Source organism: Pungitius pungitius, chromosome 8, assembly GCF_949316345.1.
Source record: "Pungitius pungitius chromosome 8, fPunPun2.1, whole genome shotgun sequence".
NCBI classification, from domain to species: Eukaryota; Metazoa; Chordata; class Actinopteri; order Perciformes; family Gasterosteidae; genus Pungitius; species Pungitius pungitius.
In genome coordinates, this window is record NC_084907.1 from 5,125,091 (window position 1) to 5,150,415 (window position 25,325).

General features: G+C 46.5%; 3 protein-coding genes across 3 annotated transcripts in view; 1 reads left to right on the forward strand and 2 right to left on the reverse strand.

The window, feature by feature from the left end:
* Positions 1–2,681: 2,681 nt before the first annotated feature.
* On the reverse strand, positions 2,682–15,949 carry znfx1 (zinc finger, NFX1-type containing 1). Its single transcript, XM_062563765.1, has 19 exons — positions 15,230–15,949; positions 14,743–14,794; positions 13,853–14,643; positions 13,537–13,759; positions 12,786–13,150; positions 12,490–12,669; positions 12,114–12,220; positions 10,981–11,219; positions 10,718–10,849; positions 10,392–10,540; positions 10,103–10,249; positions 9,884–10,001; positions 8,916–9,127; positions 8,425–8,564; positions 7,908–8,040; positions 7,392–7,559; positions 5,878–5,988; positions 5,635–5,730; positions 2,682–5,471 (listed from the first exon to the last, which is right to left on the reverse strand). The coding sequence occupies exons 2-19, from the start codon at positions 14,756–14,758 to the stop codon at positions 3,021–3,023; spliced, it is 5,778 nt and encodes a 1,925-aa protein (XP_062419749.1). The 5' UTR covers positions 14,759–14,794; positions 15,230–15,949; the 3' UTR covers positions 2,682–3,020.
* Positions 15,950–16,484: 535 nt separating this feature from the next.
* tbc1d20 (TBC1 domain family, member 20) lies at positions 16,485–21,942 on the forward strand. Its single transcript, XM_037490123.2, has 8 exons — positions 16,485–16,557; positions 16,870–17,055; positions 17,203–17,283; positions 17,925–18,111; positions 18,287–18,388; positions 18,955–19,096; positions 19,575–19,753; positions 19,912–21,942. The coding sequence occupies exons 1-8, from the start codon at positions 16,500–16,502 to the stop codon at positions 20,174–20,176; spliced, it is 1,200 nt and encodes a 399-aa protein (XP_037346020.1). The 5' UTR covers positions 16,485–16,499; the 3' UTR covers positions 20,177–21,942.
* An 881-nt stretch (positions 21,943–22,823) lies between these two features.
* The window catches only part of rbck1 (RanBP-type and C3HC4-type zinc finger containing 1), a gene marked incomplete at its 5' end in the record, with an annotated part of 4,306 nt that continues 1,804 nt past the window's right edge, over positions 22,824–25,325 (reverse strand). The window contains 6 exon segments of the mRNA XM_062563766.1: positions 22,824–23,390; positions 23,480–23,623; positions 24,168–24,266; positions 24,381–24,560; positions 25,146–25,184; positions 25,186–25,244. Of these exon segments, the coding sequence (XP_062419750.1) occupies positions 23,310–23,390; positions 23,480–23,623; positions 24,168–24,266; positions 24,381–24,560; positions 25,146–25,184; positions 25,186–25,244 (602 nt within the window).

The following is a 25,325-nucleotide window of genomic DNA, read 5'->3' on the forward strand; positions in this document are numbered from 1 at the left end:
TTACTTTTTTGTGTGCCCCCTTAAGTATATTGATGAATCGTTCACACTAAACGGCTTTCATCAGTTCTTTCTTATTCTGCTTGAGGATGTTTTTGCAGGTGAGCATCAGCACCAGCAACCTCTGGTGTGGAGCTGGACCCTAAACCTTTTGTGCAAACATTAATAACAAATCAAATGAAAATGAAGTAAAAATAACCATGAATACAACATTATCATACCTGTCAAATTTGTTTTCCTCAGGTAATGGAACCAAAGAAGATAATATTCATCTCCCCAACTCAAAGTTTCATTCCATCGCTCTCAGGTTTTAATTCCGTCATCTTCATATCTTAAATAATTACATATTCATACAGTTTTTTTCTTGTTCAAAAGCCATATCTTCCTATTGCATTGTGTTTAGGAAATATTAATATGGATATCATTGTCCCCTCTCCTCCTTCTCTCTGTACTTCTGATTAATCAGACTCTTCTTTTCATTCTATAAACCATCACTATTCCTCCCACCATTTCTGGCACCTTCACTCATTGTACTCGTCTTTCTACTCCGGCATGCGCTGGTATTCATAGAAATAGTTTGCTCGGCCCCATCATTTAAATTCTCCACGATGTATTTTATAATTGTATCATAGTGTCTGGTCTGCGTGTTGAATGGCTTTATTTCTAGCTAGAGATGAAGTCAGATTCAAACCACCTCTCTCTGTGTTCTTGCAATGCAATTCTATCTGCCTCCCATTGTCTTCCACCCAGACATCGGTATGACTCTGTATTATTTATAACATGTGCCGATCCCATCCGCGAATGTCTCTACACAAGTAAGGAAGCGGTAAATTTACTAAGTCGTAAGATGAGCAAAACTGAAGAGAGAAAAAGCTTTGCATATTGACAGAATTGGCTAAAAAAAAACAGTTTTTGGATTCTGGATTATCCCTGTCCCTGAAAGCTATTCAATGACACGAGGATAAAAGAAAGACTAACATGGGGGATTCAAGGAGGGCACATTGTTGAAAACCATGAATAGTGTATAGTGTTCCTAGAATCCCCAAGCTTTCAAGTCGGGCCTTTTATTCCTGACTCCTCTTACTGTCATGGCGAAGGTTTTGAAGATGATGACAAGGTTTTAGCAGCGGAGGTCAGCACAGCGCGACCGTGAAGTAAGGAAAAGACAAGTGGAGATCCGAGTGTGAGGACTTTGAAGGAACAAACGATATGCACCGGGCAGGGAAGATGCTGCAGAGACAAGCCGAGTGCGATTCATTGTACGGATTTAACTCAAAAAAAGGATACAACCAAAACCAAAAACTGGAGCCGACGTATTCTCTGGAGCCGATCTGCTGTAATGATGGAGCAAACGTTGACTTTGATGCAAATAAATTACTGGAAGTATTGGGGAAAAAGTCAAAAAAAAAAAAAAGAACAATCAAGAATTGGAGAGCATTTCAAACTGTTTATGTGTGGTTTAACGAAATAAAAGAAGAATATTGAACTATGCACTTCCCGTGTGGTTTGGAGGAAATGAGACAACATGGCACTGTGGCTTCCAGCTCAGACACAAGCGGCCTGTCCGGTGGAGCGTCGCGTAACACGAGGAGACCTCTGCGGATGAAAAGCCACCAAGGGAAACACTAATAAGCAATTTTCTGATAATGCGAGCCAATTACCCCTACAGCCAACATAATACCTCCACTCCGCTCCGTGATTATCGACCTTGGTGCCTTTTCTCAGGGACAAAGTAAAACTGTCCTTTTTTTGTTTCATTCTTCCTTCTCAACACAACGTTCAATGTTCAGGTGGTGAAACGATGGCTTCTTCAACGACGTGATGTTGAATCCATCCAACTTGATGTGAGTGCTCACCCTCGTTGTCATGGGGATCTGAGGAACGGCCTAATATTTGTTGCTTTGGTGCGAGGATCCGGCAAAGGGAAGTTGAATAAAGTTTGACCATTTAATTAAGATGTATAGATCTCTGATGTTTAAGTTTGATTCCAGATCTGGAAGACTATATTTTTCTAAAAACGTTAAAATGTATACCATTGATGGTCAAAGAGTTGTAAAAGCAAAGTGACAACTTTGCCGTTTTAACACAAAAGGTGGATGTCATTTATTTAAAAGTTAGATCCCTGGAGTTCAGTTTGACGCTGAGCTTGTTCGGAAACAGTCGGAAAAGATGACGATGGTGACGTGATCCAATCAGTCGGCTGCCTCTGCTCCAGTGTCCGTCTATTCCAATCTTGATCGTGCAATATCTAATCAAATTAATTGTGTCGTGATTACTAGGTAGTAAAAAGATAGCAGTGTTGAACTGTTCTTTATTCTCTCAGTGGGACACGGTTTACACTCGGCTGTCGAGGTGATCCGTTTGGTCTTGTCCTGCTTTTCTGACGGACGAGTGTCAAAGTGTCGCTGGGGGGGGCTGTAAGGTGACGTATTAGAGGATGTGATAATGTCATGCTGTAGTGTGTGCATGTGTGAGGGAGAGAGTGGGCCGTGTTTGTTAGAATGGTGCTGCGTTCATGTGCACCTGTCTACGTGAGCTTTTCTACAAACACGCGCCATATTTACATGTCGTTAACTTGATGGCCCTTATGAGAAACACAAACATACATTTTCACAGTGAAATGGTATTGGAAGGCACAGCCATACTGCTGGTAGTTCTTAAACGACGGCGTATGTGTGTAACATTAAGACAAGAACGGACAAATGGATTCACACCGTTTTATTCCATTTGCACAAGCTTCAAAACTGCTGTTGCTCTAAAATTTTCTTTAACAGTGTTTTACTGCCACCTATTGTTGAGCAAGACAACTGTTACTTACACAAGGAGCATTGAATAAATGCAGCAAAGCAATTTTTTTATTGAAACCACTACCTGAACCAGGAAATGTGGAAGACGAAAAAAAAAAAACTGGGATGGTACTAAACTAAAAATCCCCTGAGTAAAAAAAAAAGAAGAAAAGAACGGCCTCCCCAACAGTAAAATCTGAACCCATTTCCTCTTCAGCTGTAGCGAATGGACGACTCTCAGAGGTCCAGCTGACCGAAGTTGGCGAGGTTGCTGGCCTCGGACCAGGCGGCGTGCTGCGCGCCGTCCATCTCCGAGGCCACTTGGTTGCCGCTCGCCAGACTGTGATTGGCCCCGCCGATGGGGGCCTTGCAGTCCGGGCAGTCGCGGCTCTCCATGGCGCCTCCGCACTCGGTGATGGCGTAAACGTGGCCGCCGGGACACTTGAACCAGTGGCCGGGCTGCATCTTCATCGCCGAGACGATCATCTTCCTCTCCTCCTCGCCGATGCCCAGGCCCGTGCGCGGGAGCTTCTCGCCGAGCCGCTCCATGGCTTCCCTCACGCGCTCCTCGTCTTGCTCCGTGAACTGGCCTCGCTTCTCCAAGACGGCCGTCGTTGCTTGAACCTCGGCTTGTATTGCGTTGCGTTGCCCTCTCGCTTGTGCCTCCTGGCAACGGAGGTTGAGTTCGGCCAGCGAGGTGATTCTCTGTAGCTCTCTCTGCAGGTCAAACACCTGCTGCTCCGTGAAACTTTGGCTCCGGTGATTCAGCCACTGCAAGAATTCCTCGACGCGCTCTCCGAACGGGAGGCTCTGGATTGCCGGCAATTTTTCCCTTTGGACCTTTTTCAGCTTTGCAACTCTTAGGAGGAACTCGATCCTGTTCTCCAGGATCCACAGGTCCTTTGCTGTGAGGTGCTTTTCTTCCAGTTTGTCGGGGATTTGCAAATCATCCAGATGGCACTGAAATTCATGGAGGTGATGGTTCTCCGCACACCGCCTTTGAAGGGCCCGCCTTTGCTTATCGATATCTGCCTCGCGTCCGCTTATCTTTACCTTCACCATCTCGATCTCAGCGAGGCGGCTGTTGATGTGAGATCCGTAGCGGAGATTCTTGCGGATTGGACATTTACACTTGGGACATTCCTTCAGTTTAATGGCCACCTCCTCGCCGTTCTTTGCCGCCTGGTCGGCGTCCATCCCCATGAAGTGGTCCATGGCGGTGTACTCCACGAGGTGGCCGCAGTCCTCCAGCTGGATGAAGTGCGCCTCGGGCTCGTCCTCCGTGCCGAAGAAAATCTCCGTGACCTCGTCGCGGTCACAGACGCGACATTTCCCCGGACACTTGTCCCCGCACAGGCCGATGCACGGGTGGCCGCAGTCCAGGGCCTTGGCGCAGGGTCGGTCGCACGGCGGCCGGTCGCACGGCTCGTGGCAGAGCTTGCCGCAGCGGTGGTGGGGGCACTGCCAGGCGCAGGGCTCGATGCACGGGGCGCAGGGCAGGCCGCACGGCTTGGTGCACTTGCTGTGCACGCAGCGGTTCTCGCACGGCTTCCGGCAGGGCGGGCAGGCCACGGGGCACGGCTCCTGGCACTTGTGGGAGCAGATCAGGAGGCGCTCGCAGCGCTGGCGGCACGCGGAGTGGTAGCGGCCCTGGAAGCAGCGGCCGCAGCTCCCGCTGCAGGCGTGGCCGCACTTGAGCTCCTTCTTGCAAGGAGCCCTGCATTCGGGCTCGAGTGGGTGTGTCTTGTAAAAACACGCGTCCAGTTGGCCGTGGCCGCACCTGAGCTGTAAGGGGACCTTCACCCGGCACAGAGGGGTGCACGGCTCTCCGCACAGCGCGCCGCACGGGTGGCCGCATTCAAGCAGCTTCTCGCAAGGCTCCCGGCACGAGAACGTCTCCGGGTCCTGATGGCACGGGACCATCTGGGCGTGCTCGCACCGCGGCACGACCTTCTCCACCCGCACCGCGCACTTGGGGCACTTTTCGAAGCACGCGAGCGGGCACTTGTGTCCCAGATCGCACAGGACCTTCTCGCACTTCTTGACACAGCGGTACTCCTTGTGCTCCGGGTCGCAGGGGTGGCACAGCCGTGAGCAGACGTGGCCACAATCCAGGCGGAACTCGCAGGGCTTCGTGCAGCCTCCCTCGGGCGCCAGTTTGAAATCGGCGGCGTGAGACGCCTTCACGCGTCGGTCGGGATGATTCTGGCAGCATAGCGTCAGGGCGTTTCCAATCTGAGCCTTTTCCCTCAAGGTTTGGAAGATGTTCCCCCAGAGTTTGACCTGGCCCAGCATTGAGCAGTTGGCAATACAGTAGAGGCCTTTCTTGGCCCGAGACAAGGCGACACAGACGCGATTGGGAATGCTTAAAAAGCCAGCTTTACCCTGCCGGTTGCTGCGGACCAGAGACAGCAAAACAATGTCGTTCTCTTCTCCCTGGTATTTGTCCACGACGTGAACTTTGACCCCGGCGAACTGGCTGGCAGGCATGAGGTTGCGCAGGCAGTAGAGCTGCCCGGTGTAGGTTGTGAGGATGGTAATTTGCTCTGGTTTGTACCCCTGAAGGATGAGATAGCGACAAAGAGCGACTACAAACTGTGCTTCATGTTGGTTCTGATGGCTTTTCCCTTCTTTGATCTCTTCTTCTAGGTTTTCATGCTCCACGAAGAATAAATTGGTATCTAGGCCCTGCAAAAACAACATTTAATGACACGTTATTCTTTGCACTTTTTTCTTGCCGAACAGTAACAAAAGAAAAACCCTCAAGTTTCTATGCAGAAACATTTGAGAAACTAAACAGATATTCATTGCAAAATAAAAACAGAAGCTGGAGAGAAAATAAAATATGCACCTTGATGTTTTCATACTCAAAAACCGATGGATGGTTTTCCAGCTCGGCGTAGATGTGGGGGGTCAGAAGACAGGCAATTTCAGGCCTCATACGATGCTGAAGAACAAACAGAGCAACCCGTCAAACAATTACAGAGGCACAAACGCACCTATGAATCACTCACTCAAACGTATCCATTTCATGTCGACATTTTACCGATCGACGAATCCTGCAATGAGAAACAAAACGAATGGTTGTGCAAACCTGATAGTCGAGTCTGACGTAAGGAAGTTCCATCTTCACCAGCCGCTCAAACATGGACATCTCCAGGTTAAAGTTCCTAGCGAGTTCATACACTGTGGCACTGGGGCGCAGCTAAAACAACAACAACAACAACAACATGGTTACCGTTTGCTTTAAACTCCAAGCTTCTCTTTGTACAAACTAAAAACATCCAGGGAGAAGGGGGTTAAGTTAATTTGGCAGGTTTGTTGTCTGACATTAATATATATAAAGAACCACAGATTGTAACCTTAGAAGTGAAGAATGGAGAAATAAGTTCCATGGCCAAATGCTAATGGAGATTAGACTTACTGTTATCATGTAAATGATAGTGAATCAATACTTATTACACAGTTCCTGGGCACACGTGGAAGAACCATCTATAAAGTAGTAGGCCTGGAAGGGATTAACAATATTCTGCTATAAGTTTTGGTTTCAGAGGGACTGGATGGGAATATAAAGTATATATGCAAATGCACTCTAACTCTCTTTTCCTCTCTGTTTTGACTTTGCAAAAAGTGTTTGTGTGTAGCTGTCCGTGTGTGTGTGCAGACCCATTTAGCTAGAGGACAGAGTGTGATTGTGCATGTATGTGGGAGAGGTGTGGGGGAGGCAAGATAAATTTCAGTACAAAAACGTGATGCATTGAGTTCTGCTCGATGCAACTCAAAAAGCTGTGATTAATGAACAGCGGAACAATGCCAAAGCTTATATGATACAGAGAGTGTGAGGGCTCCACCTCCCATACATGCAGATTCAAGCTGTGCTACTCCAAAAACAAAGCTCTGACACATAGAATCAAAATAAATGATCAAATGACTTCAATTTAACAAACTCAGAATACTTGATTTTGATTCCTTTGCTTTCTTTTTTTAACCACACCTGTACTAATGTAATAATAAATTATTTACTTATGTACCTAAAACTGACTCTTGATTTTCGAAGCCCGGTTTACAATAAATGCTATTTACACGCGTGCCTCTATTTTGAAATTCCATTCTTGTACTTGCTAAACTTTCAGTGCAACCGCAAGCCAACCACGTTTGTTTGTATATTCAAATGCCTTCGTAAATTCATGCGCAAACACAGTACAAGCAGCAAATATTAAGGAAAAGAGCAGGGCAGAACGTTGAGATGTGTGAAAGAATCGGGTGTTGTGCAGCTTGTTCAACAGGCGGCCCGGCCGTATGTCCCTGGCAGGCCGTGACAATTTGCCGTAAATGTCTACCGATGTCCGGCATGTCGCTCCTCCCTTCTTTATATCTTTTGTAATGGCCGGCATGGCGTGTTTCTTCTTTGCTATTTCCCTGCAGGCAGCGTGCACAAAGCACTCACAACACAAAATCCCTCTGAACAGGTTGACTTTTAAACTTACGGCGATGCATATAAAATAAAAAAAGAGTCAGAAGAAGATGGCTTAATAAAATACACCAGTGCACAAATTGTCCTGCAGAGTTTTCCGAATCCTCGCCCTGTCAGTCAGTGTGGGCCGGTACCTGCTGGTGGTCTCCGATGAGGATGAGGTGCTGGCATTCTTTGCTCAGCGTGGTGATGGTGTGAGCCTCCAGAACCTCTGCAGCTTCCTCCACGATCACGATACGCGGACAAACGCTCTGCAGAACGCTACGGAACTTGGCTGCCCCCGTCGTCGTCATGCCGATAACCTGATGGACGCAGCATTTCATTTATAAGCACAAACACCCCGAACCAGGAGGAAAGGGCTAAATTTGGCTTCTCCGAAAAGGTAGCGGAGTCAGCCTCGAGCTGCTTGTTGCGCACGTTATGTTTGCTTCATCAGCACAAAAGCTGCAGCCTTTTTCTTGGATGGGAGCAGTAGTCTCCCCTGACTGGCTGGCAAACTGACATTGGCATCATTAATAACACTGAAACGTTTTTGCTACCGTCCACTGGTTTGAGAGCTGAACCTATGAATTTAAGAACTACTGTATATGACTTGGAGCGAGGTTCAATTTTGTACACATTCATATTGCATGGCTGCACTTGTACTGTACCTTGGCTCCCTTGAGCAGACAGATGTTCTCGTGGCGCTTTACATCAGCCAAGCGGTCCACCGCGTTCTGATACTCCTCCTCGGACCCTTGGATTTTGTTACGAATCTCTTCTCTGTAGCGAGCCACCCATGAGCTGCCGGGCAAGAATATTCACAGCAAAACAATGTGACGGCGAACCATTTGCTCAGTATCCAAAAGTATACTCAGAGCCGACGGAATTACGCGGTGCTACATTTTAGAATAAGACACGTCGTATCCGTTTTGAAGAAGAAAATCAACTGCTTTGTCAGTTTAAATGAGAGTTACAGTTACAATGCAAACAGGTAGTTATGTCTCGGCTCTCATGGGAGACATTTGATCCTTAGACACACTGGGATAGACTTCTATCAGACTACGGTCGCTTGGGGGGATGTGAGAGGGAGGAAGGCGATTAAAAGGTACGAGAAGAACTGTTGACGAGTTAAGAGCTGGAAAACCAAAGCAGCACATCATTAGTGCCACGAAGATGCAGACATACCGATAGAGTCTCCATTTGTCTGGCTGGCTGAGACTCCAAATATTCAGGACAGCCCTTTCCTCCAGCTCAGTCATGGTGGTGGTCTTCTTCAGCTCGGCCTTGATTTGGTTCTTCAACCTTTTCTTCTCGGACCGTTGTACCTACGCAAATCAGAACAAGGTCCCTGTTGAACTTCATAAGACTCAATTTGTGGCTTTTATTGTAACATTATGTCGCACTTCCATTGAATTCATTCAAATCAAAATGACATTTTGGTGTGGTTTAATGGAGGGTTAAGTATGACGATGCTACAGCGTGATCCAGATGAAGTGCATTCAGCCATGTTGTAATGACACCATCAGGACCTTTGCAAAGTGCAGCGCGTTACACGTTTGCATCAGAGAGCTCCAAATGAATCCCAATCACGCCGTCTGATTGAACAGGGATTGCAAAAATACTCATGAAACGTTAATCCCATTAAAATGTCCACATGACGAATCTCCTCATTTTACCTCCCATCCGTCCTCGCTCTGATCAGCCTGGATTTCGTGCTCGTCCAGGTTCATGGCCAGCATCAGCTCCTCCACGGCTCGGACATCCTTCCCCTGGTCCGCGGTGCTGCCGCCGTCTCTGCCACTGACGTTGTCTTCCACGAAGCGCTCCGCCAGGATCAGGTCTGCCTCGTGTGCGATGGCAATGAGGTCGTCCCCCGATTCCTCGGCAGCTATATTCCAAAACATCGGTGTAATAATCAAGAAGTTGCATGGAATCATTCGATTTTTGCCGTGTTCTTTTGAAGTGCTTTGGAAGATTTCCTTTCAGCTGGAGACAGCCGTCCGGCTGATGGGTCGATGTGCACACAAAATGCTGTCGACTGGCAATGAGACTAAAATGACAGATGCCGGATACGGTTGCTTCACCACTCAGGCGTCTAGCAACTTTCACATCAATTTACTTTGAAGTAGGTGGAACATTGGAGGAAGAGAGACAGCAAGCTTCTATTTTGATGAAGTCCCATTTGCAAATATCGCCACATATTTACCATGAATCCTTTTCTTTTTCTCCCTAAAGATCATTTGGACTGAACAGTATTCGTGGAATCCATTTGTAATGCTTTCCCAGTCAGTCTGTGATAAGTAAAAGGTAATGACAGTACAGATCTTTTGTGTCTCATAGTTGACGTTGCTTTGGACGTCTTTCTTCTTATCTGATAACAATAACAATAATAATAATAATAACAATGCGATGCCTTGAACAAGCCAGTCAATGGCGTTTGCAACGTATCCCAACAATAGCAATGTTATTAAACTGCTAATTCATCCTAGTAAATCAGAGTGGTGCTATTCAGCTTTTCAATAGGAGGGAGAATGTAAAGGCTTCTTTGGAAGGAATCTTGTGTTAATTTAACTAATCCAGTCACACGAACAAGGTTTTAGTTCAGTGAAAAGGAAGCTACCATCCGAAGGAGTTAAAGCCTTACCTGGACGTGCATTTGCATTCTCTGTCTCCCTCTGCAGGAGGACGGTGGAGTTCAAGCCCAACCACTCCATGATCAGACTGCTCCTCTTCACCTCCAGCGCCCGAAAAACTCCCCCTCTCTGCAGAGCATTTCACAAACAGGAAGTGTTGAGTTTGCGCAGTCTTCCTCTATACGGTGTGTCAAAGTTTACATAGAATGTTTCCGGTGGATTCCCCTTACAGATGGGCTCTGCTGCAGACTGTTCCAGTGTCTGGGTGAGATGAAATTCTGTAGGAAGCCTTCCCGCAGGATGCCTTTCAGAGAACACTCCAGATTGGTGACCTGACTCTGGATCCATCGCTCTACCTCACACAGCTCCTTGTAAACCTGATTTACAGGTGACGGGGACAGTAATTAGTTGGCAGCGTCGTAAAGATATTTGATTAACTAATTATGGCGGGCGCTCCAGTGTGTGTTCAGAAAAGACGTTTGGAGCGGCTGGAAGCGTCGAGTTCACACGGGAGCTCACCTGACCGTAGACGCGACTCAGTCGAGACGGCAGCCTTTGTTTGAACTTAGGCGAGCGGGACAGCTCCCTCAGATTGAAGCGCTTCAGGATCTCGCTGTTGCTGCGCCCTCCGACGCGCACTATTCCTTCCGGCAGAAATGTGTGAATACCTTTTGGACGCAGAGGCCAAAGAAAAAAAACTTGTTGGTCTTACATTTCCCATTCGACAACAAGTTTGTGAAGAAAAACAATTTAAAAAAAACCTGGAGGTGGCGGGAAAAAATATATAAACCTCTGGTTTGAATCAAAAACCACTCAAAACCATCTGAGCTTCCATCGCTGCTTACCCTCAAGGAACTGATCCAGGGCATGGTTAGTGTAACACACTACCAGCATTGGAGCTTCGTCTCCTGCCTCTCTCCACAGAGCCTGATTGGTCAACAGGGCCCGAGCAATTTTAAGGCCAACGTAGGTTTTTCCTGAGAAAGATAGAAGACGCCGGATGTGCGTGCGCGGATGGATTTGTCAATTTTGCACAGGTGAAAAGAACACGTTCATTCACATAAGGATATAGTCATCATCTTCCAACAGTGTATTTTCAATGTCTCACCAGTGCCAGGAGGTCCCTGTATGATGGTGAGCTCCTTTGTGAGGGCCAGCTGGAAGGCTCTCATCTGAGACACATCCAGGCCCAGCTCCTCCTTTCCTGGCCAGGCGTCAGGCGCCAGGCTGTGAAAGGGCTTCACCTTGCACTTATGGTCGGGGTGAGCAACGGACTTCAGGTCGTAAGAGTCGTTCCTTCGCAGATAATCTGGGGAGAGCACATCCTTGCTGCACTCCACGATGTACCTGGACACATGTTCCTTTTTAGCATCGACTATCCGCGTGGAACGGAGGATGCAGAGACTTCTCGTTGATTAGACACGTGTTTGCGTTTTTCCTCCAAAAGGGCCGTTTAAAACGTTCTGTTGAACTGCAGGGCAGTAATCGTGATGAAGCTCAAATCCCTTCAGCATTAAAAGGGAGCCCGTGCAACTCTCGCTGAACAGCGCCCGCGGGTGACGGCTACGGGTTAATGATGAATGTTAAAAACGGTGTCCCATTAGCACAAGTAGAGAACAATCACAAAGCAATTAGACCGACTTAATAATGTCAACTACTCCAATTCCCGGAAAAGATACATCTGCATGTGAATGTATAATCAGTAGGAAACGATGTTGCCATTGCTCCTTTTCTTTAGGCTAAATAGTGTTTACACATTGCAGGTTGGTAAAACAGTAAAAAAGGCGGGACGTGTTGACCGAGGTGCCGTTTTAGAGCTTTTTATTGGTTTGTAATCAGCTTGTAACCAGGTACTTCTTTTTTTTTTTTAAACACATACGGTCACGAGCGTGGACTCAGTTCCAACCCTGGAGAAAGGCTCATCTCAATAATCAATCAATACGAGTTACACATCATAAGCAGACGGTTGGACCAAGTACCGAATTCCACTTAAGTGCAGACGGTCACCAAAGTGCCTCACATAGCACATGGCTTGGCGGTTACTATGGAGCCAGTGACATAAACAAAACGTTTAAACTCAGTCATGCAAGATATTTATTGGGGAAAACGGTGGAGATTTAATTAACTCATAGTAATTAAAGCTGAACTTGCTTTGTACAGTTTCCCCTTGAAAAAAAAAGATCAAATAAAAATAATCAACTGTGAATGTTTCCGTTAGAACAAAAGAAACGCTGGTTCTACCTCTGGAAGGGCAGGTTGTCCTCCCTCAGCTCTTTCAGACCATCGAGGACGTAGCGATAAGCCTCAAAGTACGCAGTGGTCTCAACCATTAGGAACGACTTATCATTCTGCGAGAACAAAATATGTTAGCGAGTTAACAGCCTCTGTGGGGTTTGGATTCAACTTCATTTGGAGGATGTAGCTTGTGGTGCTAAACAGTTTTTGCGCTCCCCTTGCATTCAAGTTAAGGCTGGATTTATTAAAAACGCCGCTATCTTTGAGCTAAATGAAACCTAATCATTTGGAAAATCGTCTCAGTTACAGTTGCTTTTGGAGATTAAGTGGGTGAAATTGGACCGAGACTTCATGCATTCTGCTCACACGCGTCGCCGCCCACCTCAATCTTGGCCAACTTCCATCTGCTCTCTTCGGTGAAGGCAATCGTGACCAGTCCCTTCTGCAGGGTTTTGGGATCCCGTTCAGAAACTGTGGCATACAAGAAGCTCTGAAAATTATCACACGACAAGCAGACCAGGGAACCATAGATCAGCCTCTTGGAGTTCTCCCAGCGCACAAACTGTGGGGTAGATGGAAGAGAGAGATTAATGTACGGGTTATACATGCATATATGCATGACATTATTGAGTTAAAAGTCAATTGTAATAAACAGCTAAATCCATCCAGGAGACCAACCTTGAATGGCTTAACGTCAAATTGGATTATGTAAGCCATGCCGGACAAGGTGCACTTGGGCACCACCAGTTTTGTGTCAAAGTACACTCTGATGTCATCAAACTGCTTGGCTTTCAGGTGACCATGTCGCCCTCCTTCGCCCCCTCCCTTTTCCGTCTGGCTCTGAAGCAGTTGCTGGATCCCCTCGCGGAGCGGGCGCACAAAGTCCTCTCTCAGCAGCCGGAAGTGCGTGTCTAGGTAGAGGTGGGTGCTGGTGTAGCGCTGAGAGGTGAGGTTAGGTCTCAGGAAGGGCCTCTGCTCCTGCTGAAACTCCTCCGGTGTCGGGTAGATGGGTATAGCCCGGAAATCCTGTTGCATTTCTTCATCTGGGTCAGAAACATTAAAGTAATTTCTTAGCACTTGATCACCTTAAGCTGTGTTTCAATGTGGTGTAAACATGTACCTAACTTTCACTACAATGATGGTTATAATTGAATGTATAAGCTTAAAGTGAACTTAGGAGAGGGAGAGGGGGGGGGGGTGTATCCGAGTGTGAGAGTTTTTGAGGGTGTGCGTCTGTGAGTTTGACAGTTTGACAAGAGTGTGAGTGTAGTTTAGAGAACAAGTTCTGACCTATTATGTAATTATTATGTTCAAGGAGCAACCGGTTTGGGGCCGTTTTTTTAAGTTGCGCTTTCAGTTCTATTTTAGAACCAATTAATCAATTAACAAAAGAATTGCTAGTTGCAGCCCTACAGCATTGTGTCCTCACCTGCAGTGGTTAGCAGGGCATAAGTGTCCTTGTTGGAGCGAAGGGTTCCCTCCCTGGATTTCACCTGGAGGTGCTTGATCAGGCCCTCGACATTCTCCACGCTCTCCTCCGTTTGAGGCCGGATGTCCACCCCCGACGCCCTCAAGGTGAGGATGGAGGCTTTGAGCAGAGTCAGCAGCATACTCGCGGCCTGGGCCGAGCCGGCGGGGAAGAAGCTGAGGACCTGGAGAGCCGAACATTGAGGATTCCACTTCAGCTGAATTAAACAGTTTGGTTCGTCCATTCATTCTTTCTTTCTTTCTTTTCTAATATTTACCTCTGACAGAATAGTCAGGATGTTTTCCAGGTGCCGCGGGTAGTCCCCTAGGCGGTTGGCGTTGGACTCTGACCCCATGCCCCCCACGTAGTGGGGCAGGACGGTGCGGAAGAAACCGGAATCTCTTATGGTGCCGGCCAGGTGCTGCCGCGTGCTCCTGTCTGCCTGCGACTTGAAGGATTTACTCAGCAGCAGGCAGAGGAGCTCGATGTAGTTCTTCGACATTTCGGTCGCAGACACGACCTCTTTCAGGGCCGGGTGAGCGGACAGCGCGATGGCCACTACGTACGGATCATTTCCAGAGAGCTCCTCTAGGGTTTTAAAGTCCAGTCCACGGCCATGAGGTCGACCCGTGGAGTCTCCTCCTCTTCCTCCTGCAGCAGCTGCTCCTCCGAATCCCCTTCCTCCTCCTGCTGCTGCTCCTCCTCCTCCTCTTCCTCCTCCCCGCCCATTTCCTGCTGCTGCTCCTTCTCCTCCTCCCCATCCTTTCCCTGCTGCTGCTCCTCCTCCTCTTCCTCCTCCCCGCCCATTTCCTGCTGCTGCTCCTTCTCCTCCTCCCCATCCTTTCCCTGCTGCTCCTCCTCCTCCTCCTCCTCCTCCCCATCCTTTCCCTGCTGCTCCCCCTCTTCCTCCTCCCCACCCTTTTCCTGCTGCTGCTCCTTCTCCTCCTCCCCATCCTTTCCCTGCTGCTCCTCTTCCTCCTCCTCCTCCCCATCCTCGTCCTCCTCCTCTTATTCCCCTTCCTTTGCCTCGTGCTGCTGCTGCGGGCAAAGGAACCCCATCATCATCACCTGGAAAGGGAGGCGGGGGCTATAATTAACAACATAATAAATATATATAGCTGAATTTTAACTGAAGAGCTTGTCGACCATCTTTAGGTCGTCACCTACCAGTCGGCCTCTCCATGGTTGCTGCAATTTAGGTTTGTTACACCGACGACCTCTGTGTGACAAGAAATGAAGGTATGAAAACATCACTTTTGACCATAAACACACATATTTTAAAAGGAGGCTTAATTAACGTCATAATACAAAAAGGGCTCGTAGCTAACGGCTAACGGGAACACGGGGGGGAAAGAGTTGAACTCGAGGAGCCTCCGGTGCTTTAATGTGACGTTATGCAACGACCGAGTTAACTCAGCGGGAGGCTGCCCTCTGCTGGATTTTAGAGGATAGGTTTCTTTTCCCCATAAATCATATGAGGGCTTTGAAGTCCTTTAAAGTCCTTTCCTACACCTCTGATGCTAACTAAGACACGCATTTACTCTCACTCCTGTATTTTATTCACACGTGTTAATAATCTAGCCGGCTTGATCTACCCTATCCCATCCTAACAAACGCGACAATAATCAAATAAACGAATAAAGAGATGACTTACCAAGACACTTCACTGGACGTGGATAAATCCACATATGTCACGTTGTGCTAGTGAAGCTATCCCTGTTGCTAGCATCACGGTGCCCCACCCTGTGATCCGTGCAGCCTCTACCACTCAACTACCCAGTTCAGGAAGCTACCTTTTAAGTCCCCTGTCATCTTAGCTTTCGTTTCATCAGAACCAACACGCCCACCCCGACTAGTCAATGTTGTGTGACTTATGTGAGTCAGAGGCACGTGTTTAACAACGATGCGCGAACGGGAAATGATGCACTATAAGCCATTTATTGGAGTGTGGCTCTGTTCAAGGTCGTCCAACGCCCTGATACTGTCAGTGCTTGCTCATTAAGAGGGGTGTGACACACTAGATACTACGAGGCCACAATGTGTCAATGTATTAATACACCATTGCTGCATTGAAAAGGACGTGTCAGACGTAAGTTTACTAAGGTATTAATACTAGTGGGGTGAAAAGCCCATGGGAGTACTCTTGAAAACGTCCGTGACGAGTTGCTTCTTTCTGTTATTTATCATACATTAACGTGTGAGCTGCAGGGTAATGGATCAGCTGGTTTATAAGGTTCGGTATGTAAAACACGAACCTGTAAATGATGCCTATTGCGGTCAAATAGACCAAATGTGGGGGAAGTAAACAGTGCGGAGTTTAGGGAAAGTAGAAGAATTAAGTAGAATTTAAGTATATTAAATAATATAAAGCTAAATTGCGATAAATTAATGAATCAACAAGCCATGGTTGAATAATAGATAAAAGCATTTATAATAATATTGTTGGTGTTTGGGATATTTTAAATCCCGATTAGTATTTGATCAACTCAGCCGGTGGACCCCTCCTCCGTGGATGTTTGGTCACCCTACGTCATCGTTTCCCTACGTCATCACCAAGGCGCTAGCTAAAGCCGATGTATCCTATTGGTCGCTTCCGTCAATGTAAACATGTAGCCGGTTCACCAATAAATGGTGTAAAAACACTGCTAGTAACCCGCGCTTTGCAGTTGTCAACACGTTTTTTCCGCAGTACGAATAATGATGGATATGTCGCTGAAAACAGCATTTTCGGAGCCGGGGCAATTCAGCGTTAGCTTGATAACTAGCTAACACTGAATAGCTAGTTAGCTAACCATTGGGCCGTGCCAATTAGACAGCTAGCTCTCGGTTAGAAGTCATGACGGTCTAAATCGAGGGCAAAGGAAGATGGCAAGTAACGTTTATGCAATCTAACAAGGACGTATCAAGAAGCGGAGACTAAAAAAATGAGTGCACCGAGAGGTGCCGGTGCCTCGTCACCGGTGAACGGAAAACAGGGTAACGGTAAGTTTGACAGGTCCCTCGGGTTGTTAACCGCTAGCGGTAGTTAGCTGTCCTCATATTAGGTAGTCACGCGCTTTAAGGCATTTAAGAAACCAAACAAAAAAAAAAAAACCTTTCAATGTCAGTAGCGAGTTGTGCGACTTGTGACCGTTGCTAAAGTTGACTTACCACTCCCTCACCAGCCTCAGCGAAACGTGACGTTAACGTAACAGCTAACGGTTAATGTAACGTCGCACGTTTAACCGCCATCTGTTGCGCCCAAGTAACGTCCGTCTTTTCCGAGACTAACGCGCATGGCTTGCTGTGTCTCAGACTGGGACGCCCGACGGAGGAGGAAGATCGCGGACATCACGCAGGCCCTGGCCGCGAGCCCGGTGGATGTGGCCGCTCTGAGGAGGATGGCCATCAGTGAAGGTGGTCTGCTGACCGATGAGTTACGCCGTCAGGTGTGGCCTCGGCTTCTCAACGTGCCTCCTCACGTCCTGGAACGACAGCCAGGTATCCCGTAGAGTAGAATACATAAATACACATACTTTCCCCTTCCCACTGTGCAAGGACAGAAACGTGATCGCAGGTGCGGTGCAAAATCTCCCACTTGGGGTGTTTTGTTGGTGGTTTTGCTGATTGGGGGCATGTCTTGTCCAGAAACGGTGGAGAGGGAGAACAACAAGGACTACAACCAGGTGCTGCTGGATGTGCAGCGATCGCTGCGCAGGTTCCCGCCAGGTGAGTGTAGAGAAACCGATGAATGAAGCCCTGCTGTGGATGTTGCACTGAACCACTTAAAGATGGACACACTGCCAGGCCGCACACGAATCCCGAGCATCACGTCTTAAGATTTGGACTAAGTTAATGTTATAAATACACAGTAATACGACTGACATTTGTCAATCATAGGGTTTCTAACAAGGCAGGAAGCAACATATTTGCTCACAGGTACAGTGGTTAGTTTTCATTGAGTTCAAAATAAATGACAAATACTTGTTTTAACTTTTTGTGTAAATAGTGGCAAATGATGACATGCCATTCCCTTTATAAACATCTACATTTGTTCCACTGACCAATGCAATATCAAAGCTCTGCCTTTCTACTAGAAAAATGTCTGATCTAAAAAAAAAGTTTGCCAAACTACAATGTCTGCCCTTGATTAAGTGGAGGCCAAAGGGTTCTTCCTTCAAAACATTTGAACAATTAACAAATGTTACTTTTGGAAGGGAAACATTTGTTTTGTAGTTTTAAATTGGTATCTTTAAAATAAATGAATGTTTAACTTGTTGGTTGTTGATCTTTCCAGGCGGCTTTGACTAGTGGGTGAAAGCCAACACAAACGTAACATTGCGTTGTTGGCTTTCTGTGTACTTGTACAGGTATGCCCGATGAGCAGAGGGAGGGTCTCCAGGAAGAACTAATCAACATCATCCTCCTCGTTCTAAAACGCAATACCCAGCTGCACTACTACCAGGGATACCATGACATCGTTGTCACCTTCCTATTGGTCCTGGGAGAGCACCTTGCAACCGCCCTCGTGGAAAAGCTCTCCACGCACCACCTCAGGCACCTACCACTTATTAAATCTGCAGCTGCTTGTTTACTGTGCTGCATGCTTTCTCGGTTTTTCTGTCCACATGTGACTATGAAAAATACCATCACCACCCCCATCTTCACTGCCTTGTCAATGGTCTTTTGTTTTCTCCAAAAAGGCTAAATCCAGTTTGTTTTTCATTTCCAGGGACTTCATGGATCCTACCATGGACAACACCAAACACATTCTTAACTATTTGATGCCCATCATTGAGAGGGTCAACCCTGAAGTGCATGACTTCATGCAACAGTAAGACTCTTTTCTGATGACACATGCAAAATTATATTGTCCTGTTACTTGTGTAGCATAAAACTCTATTTGCATTTTGAAGATAATTATGCATGGTATTTCGGCCATTATTAAGGTGGAATATGACTTTCCCTAAGGCTACGAAAATGTATGTCCTCTCTGTATATGTGTTCTGTCTGAAGCAGTGTTGTTCTACATGCATCTTGCAGCCACTTTCACGATCTTCTTCCTGGTGTTTTTATAACAGCAAACGGTTAGTGTTAAACCGGCGCATGCGCCAATCAAACGATCACGTTAATGTTGTAAGTGAAGCAGGGCAGTGACTGTGCAGTGACAGCATACCGATCCCTTTACGAGTTAAGTCTGTAAAGATTTAACACGACAGGTCATTAAGTCTTCCGCTCGGAGGGCTGCCCTCTACGTCTTTCTGTTCCAGATGCCGTATTATGACCCTCATTTTTAATAACGAATCATTTACAGGGTCCCTTGAGTAGAGCGCCAGGCACACGTTACAGTTTTGTTCGCTACTGTAAGTTGACCGCTGTCATTTATCGGTTGATTCTTAGCGCTGAGGTGGGGACAGTCTTCGCTCTCAGTTGGCTGATCACCTGGTTTGGCCACGTCCTGTCAGACTTCCGCCAGGTTGTCCGGTTGTATGACTTCTTCCTGGCCTGCCATCCGTTGATGCCTATCTACTTTGCTGCTGTGGTAAGTTCATAGTCTGTAATCCGCTTTTCTAAGTTTGCAATTTAGAGTTACTAATTTAGAAGCTGTCATTTACAGTGCATGGACTCGGTCAGTCACATGCAAGAACATTTGTGTGAGCTACATCTATTGATGTGTACTTCCAAGGAGACTCATTTTTTTGGTTTACGTAGGTCAGTAGGTGACCTGAGCTCCTCAGTGTGCTTCACACATAACACACTTTGTGTGAGGAGGTTCTGGCTGTGCGGTTATATAGCGGTCCCAGCTCCAATGATAAGCAAGTATAGCAACTGGTCCCTTTTGGACACTCTTTAGTAGAAGTTAGGAAGCGTACAAAGATGGAGGAATGCACTGATATTCTCCTGTATTTGATTTGTGTTTAATAAACTAAACGGAAGGAAACTCTAAGGCTCATCAGGTTAATACTTGTATTCACCAAAGTGAAGAAATAAAGTTATTTTTTTTGTTCCTTGTGTTGCAGATCGTGCTGTACAGAGAAGACGAGGTGTTGGAGTGCGAATGCGACATGGCCATGGTTCATCACCTGCTGTCTCAGATTCCCCAGGATCTTCCGTACGAGACGCTCATCAGCCGAGCGGGAGACCTCTTTGTCCAGTTCCCTCCCTCTGAACTGGCCAGAGAGGCCGCCTCACATGACAGGTACTTGACTCCCTAGGGTTTCCACCTGGCCTTTTCACACATGCTCATCACCTTCTTCTCCTTCTCCACTCCAGTTGCTCACTGTTCTTTCATTAACACTTTCATTTTTCTGTCTGTTTCGCTCTCTCCTGTCTCTTATTTTTTTTCCCCCTCCTAAGCATGGCGGCCTCTACCTTTAAGGATTTTGACCTCGCGTCCACCCAACAGCGACCGGACTCTGTTCTCCGTCGCCGCCGGCGACAGAAACAGGCGGCGCTGGAGCGCTCGGCGGCGGCGGCGGTAGCGTCGGTGGCCCAGCCTTCGGCGGCGCGGCGCTTCGTCCGACTGGCCGTCATGGGGCTCACGGTGGCTTTAGGGGCAGCGGCTCTCGCGGTGGTCAACTCTGCCCTGGAGTGGGCCCCTAAAATGGACTTTTTTCCCTGAGCCGCTCCTCTTTTGCTCCCGTGCTCCAGCAGAACTCCTTAAATGCTGGCGGGTCTTCCCCCCCCCCCCCCCCAACACACACACCATGCAGTCCAACACTGTCTCCACACCGAACCAGTAAACGCTCCTATTTTCAACAGTAAGACAACGGCTCGTGCTCTGAAATGACTGGGCCCATTCAGTAAAAACGGAAGAGACTGTTTTTATAAGAACTATAACTCCTCATCAAAGTGTATTTATAGCTGGTGTTACGATAAGCTGATATTGTGTTATGCTCACAAAGGTTTATGCTTATAGCTTGATGGACTCATTACACTTGAAACTGCTGCCAATTTAGAGGGCTTGAGTGAATGTACGAGGGAGGGAGTGTGTGTGTGTGTGTGTGTGTGTGTGGTCGCAACCAATTTGTTATCTGTTTGATACCTGGAATGAGACCAAATAGAAGATTTTTAGAATCCTTTGTATTATTTACTGTCTTCTAATTTATAGGTATATAAGCAGAGGTAAAGAGAGATGGTTATGAGACAGAGGCACCTTGTCAAGGTCACAATTGTATTATGTTTTAGGTGCTTTTGCCCATTTTAATGTCTTCAAAAGTTTTTTTGATGGGACGGAGTATCTTTACATATCTCTACATTTCAACAGTGGTCACACTTAACTACGCATTTTAGTTGTAGCTCGGTGTCAGCAAAGCATATAGGTTTTATGCAAAATATGATGGGTGTCATCCAGGTAAATGTGTTTTACTAGACAAGTACATCCTTCACGGTCCATGAAGTAAAAAAACGACCATCTTGAACTAGCTTTACTTGCACAGTCTTTTTCTTTTTTTAGTCATGCACTTAATTGTAGTTAATTTAATAAGAAGTGTGTCCCTGTGTGTCACGGCCTCTTCATAAATGGGGTATGCTTTCTGCGTCACCTTTTTCTGGAGTAGCTGTAGATTCAATCTCTGCACAGTTTAGTAAAACACTCATTGACTTTATCTGAGCTGAGAGAAACACACTTTATATTTTAGTGCATATTCTGTAGTCTTGGGGCACAATGGGGGACCCACTTCACACTGCAGGTTTTGTAAAATGCATTTAAGCGCCCGAGCCTTCAAATTAACGCCAATGTTTTTGTTTTAATAAGTGCATTTTGCTTTAACACGTAACACTAACGAGTCCAGCTCATTCCATTGTTCCCGTCATTTTCATTCAGTCACATGTTTGGGGTCGTAGGTCGTTGTATGCAATCTTTTAGGGTGCATTTTGCTTCACAGAAAATGATCCCTCATTGACTTGGGGTCAGCTACATTGTGCGGAGCAACAACCAGTCAACTAAAACCTTCACTTTGCGTGAGGGTGTTGATGTGACACGAAGAGAGAAGTTGTTTTTTCGTGCCGTGCTCGGAGCCGAATGCTTCGGCGTCCCGTTTCCTGTACTGCAGTCAAACCGCTTGTTGGCTTTGCAGCGAGCCGACGATTCAGCCGCGAAGGGGACCCACGCGGTGATGAAAATGAGCGTCCAAGAACACACTGAGGTGTCTGAGAGCCGAGCTGTTTGCTAACCCGCCCTGTATCTGCACCCAGTGGTTTTCATTTGTTATCATCGCATCAAATCATTGATCTGCCTTTTTGTTCATTTTGTTTTAATGAAACTGTCATACTAATGTAAAGTTGTACAAGAGAATGCTAATAAATGAGTGAAAATGTACAATGTTGTGAAACGTCTAGATATTAACCATATGCTTTTGATTATTGTTTTTCTACACGTGCCCTCTGCCACCAGAGCTTTTCAATGAGGCCTTTTGCACTTCCACTTCTAACAGGAATTGTTTTATTTGTGTCGTCACCTCGGCTCGCTTATCACACCAGAAGTAACTATTTCAGCTCCCTCTTTGTATTGTCTCCACAAAGAGACATGCTGCAGATAAGCCATGACTAATAACCCTTCGTATTTCCTCATGCACGCACGGATCCTGCGCACGTCTCCACTCAATGGCTCATGGATCTTTTGAGGCTTCATCTCATTACCTTCAGCTATGTCTGCTGCTATGTTAATGTTAACACACGACACGTTGTTACAGTAATGCAAACACACTGCCGTATACTTTCATTTCCCGTTTATTACAGTTGAGGCCTGTCCCTTGAAAAAAAACATGGAAGTGGAGCCAAACAAACTTTGTGCATACGAGACATAGACAGACGAGCAAGTACTCCGGTTTCCATCCTGAATGCCTGATCAAAATGACGCGTCACTACAGGTCCACAGCGTCTTGTTTACAGGTGATACTTCAAAACGGTGGTTTGGTTCATGCGATTTAACCACAAGGTGGACACTTTGATCCCTGGCTCCTGTTGTCTCTTGTCAAAGTGTCCTTGGGTGAGACACTGAACCCCAAGCTGATCTCCCCGGGAGATTTACGCCGGCCTGCTGCTCCTCACTACTCGGGATGGGCCAAACGCACACCTCAAATGTCATGTATGTATGTGACAAATGTCAGTTATTGCCTCAGATCCGCATCAGTTTTCTTGCGATTAGGAACACATTCATTCAATGTAAACATCCTTCACCACAACCCGATGGGTCGACAGTCTTATAGTGCTGATTACAAATTCATATTTTAGTCACTTCAATAAAAACAGCATATGTACACTACTACTTGAAAAAAAAAAAGTACATCAGAGACGATTACTTTGGTATACAGCAAACGTAGCGCTCTCTCGTCTCAGGCATGGACTCAATGAGGAGTTGCCAAAAATAATCAAATTCTTCATGAGTTGTAGTTAATTAGTCTTCAAAAAAAAAAACATAATTTTTTATGGGTATTTTCTATATGCAGGATTTGAGTAATCATTTTTGCTTTGTGTTTCTGTTTAAAAATAGCTTCATACAATCAAAGTTGAAAAAAAAATTAAACCCGCCGCAAAATGACCATCCGCAATTAAACCTTTTGTAACGTCAACGTGAATATTGAGCATTAATTAAACAAAGTATTCCTATAGAGAGAAGATCCCCGGTTTGCATAGCTTGTGTGTAACATTCACATTGCATCAGAAGGTCGTGCCTCGATGACCAGACGGTTCCTTTACAGAGTCTCACAGCCAGTTCCTTTTCTGCCGCGTTTCCATTAGTGTGCTATTTCCCCTCAGTGGCAGTTTTGGCAGTTGGGATGGCACGGCTTATTGTTGACTCGGCACCTGCAGCCGCCAGATGTGTCGCCGCTGCCCTGTAAGAGGCAACAGACGAAAAAGTCACATTTTGTTCAAAAAGAAACCAACTCTGAAAAAAAGTTTTTTTTCTTTTATAACTTTTTACATTTGGTCCCCAGCGAGCTTGTTTGGTGACCCAGCAGATTTCCGTCTTGCACATCAAACAGCAGATCCAGTCACAGCCGTCTTTTTTCTGGATGACGATGTCACACCGTGGACATTTCATGGCCTCCTGATTCTGTAGCAGGTTCTATTTTCAAATACAGTGGAATACAATCAAAATCAAAATGCAGAGACGTGCTACGCTCAACTGACGGTACAAGTATGGGATTCAAGATGGTGATTTAAAAACAAAAAATACCCCAAACACATAAAAAGTCCAGAATAATTTATATGCATTGATGGACAACGCTGTGGAAACAGCTGGAAGTCAGGAAAAGGAGCCTGTGGTTTTCCTCAAGTAAAACATGAATTGGGCTGGTTTTGAAGTGCAGAAAGTGAGCCTTCTCTTTATCCACCATTCATCAAATAATCATCTCACATCGTTGGATTTAATGAAAACATCTGAAGTTCTGGGTTTTCATTTCTGAAATAATGAGTATTTTAACATTCAGTCGACTCCTCCAGGATGTGATGAAGCTGCATTAAAGACCTCCCAGGACTTCCTGTGCTGATCTTGTGGCTGACTGAGTGCTGCACCGGTGCAACAAAAAAGCCCAATGGGGGGGGGGGGGGGTGCTGAGTGTGCATCGGGTTTCTATCCCTCCAAAACGTCACCGACGAGGTCGACCCACCTCCAGCATCTGCTTCGTCTGCTGAGCCGCCTGGTCGTTCTCTGCCCGGATGCGCAGGTCGTCCTGGTAGTCCTTGCAGTTCATGCCCTCGTGGATGGCCTGCACACACACACACACACACACACACAGATTTTACCTTTGTGCACGTCTGCTGTTGCTACACGGGGGAAGAAAACCTCGGCTCAGCCAACATTGTGAATGTTCCAAAAGTACCCTGCAGAGAATGCAGTTGACTTGCTGGCAGAGTTCGCAGAGGAACTCGTTGACCTCGTCCTCGTAGATGCACCAGCCTCGGCAGTTGGGCGTCTGACAGTGGAAGCTGTGCTCCGAGCGGCTCTCCGCGATGCTCAGACGCAGCTCCAGGAAGCGCTGGTGCTCGCTTTCCGTGAGCAGCTGGCGTCCCAGGGTCAGACGACGAGACAGAGACAGAGAGAAATGATGTCTTTAAAAAATGAGGATTAACAATGAGCGTGCTGCACGCGCTTTGATGTCGCATGGTCGCCTCTGGGTGACGTGTTTTCAATGCTAAGTTCTTACATTTTACAGGTGTAGAAGAATAACAAACCGTTGCTTTCTTATATTTAAGTCTGTCTGGCTAAGCGGCGCCGTTGCGTTCGGGTCTACAAAGCAAATGGGCTCATTTCAACTATACACAGTACATTTAATCTATATAAATATAGATTGAATAATCATTTCCAATTCACGCATAATTATTATATGTTTCAAATGTATATAACTGTATACACATGTACATTTTCTTTGTGGTTAAGCAGATTGTTATTTCAGTTGTTTAGTTGGAAAGGAACATATCTGATTAAATTTAAAGTCTCTGTGCTGTTCAACGCTAATAAAGACACACTTGGCCTCTGAACGTCTACAGCTTTGGCCGTGCACTTTGAACCAAAGCATCTCTTGACACAAGAAGTCACTGTAGACGCAGTTACACCTCCTCCGCATTGCTCCCCTCTTCCCACTCACCGCTTTGATCTCTCGGTCCAGCAGCTTGCTGTCGCACGTACTCAGGACAGGACACCTCAGCATCCAGACTGTTCACTATGGTCATTTTTAGACACTACCCTATACAAGGAAATAGCACATACATAACCAATCAATACGTGCTTGAAATGCTAACATTTGCCGCCCTTACTGCAGATAATG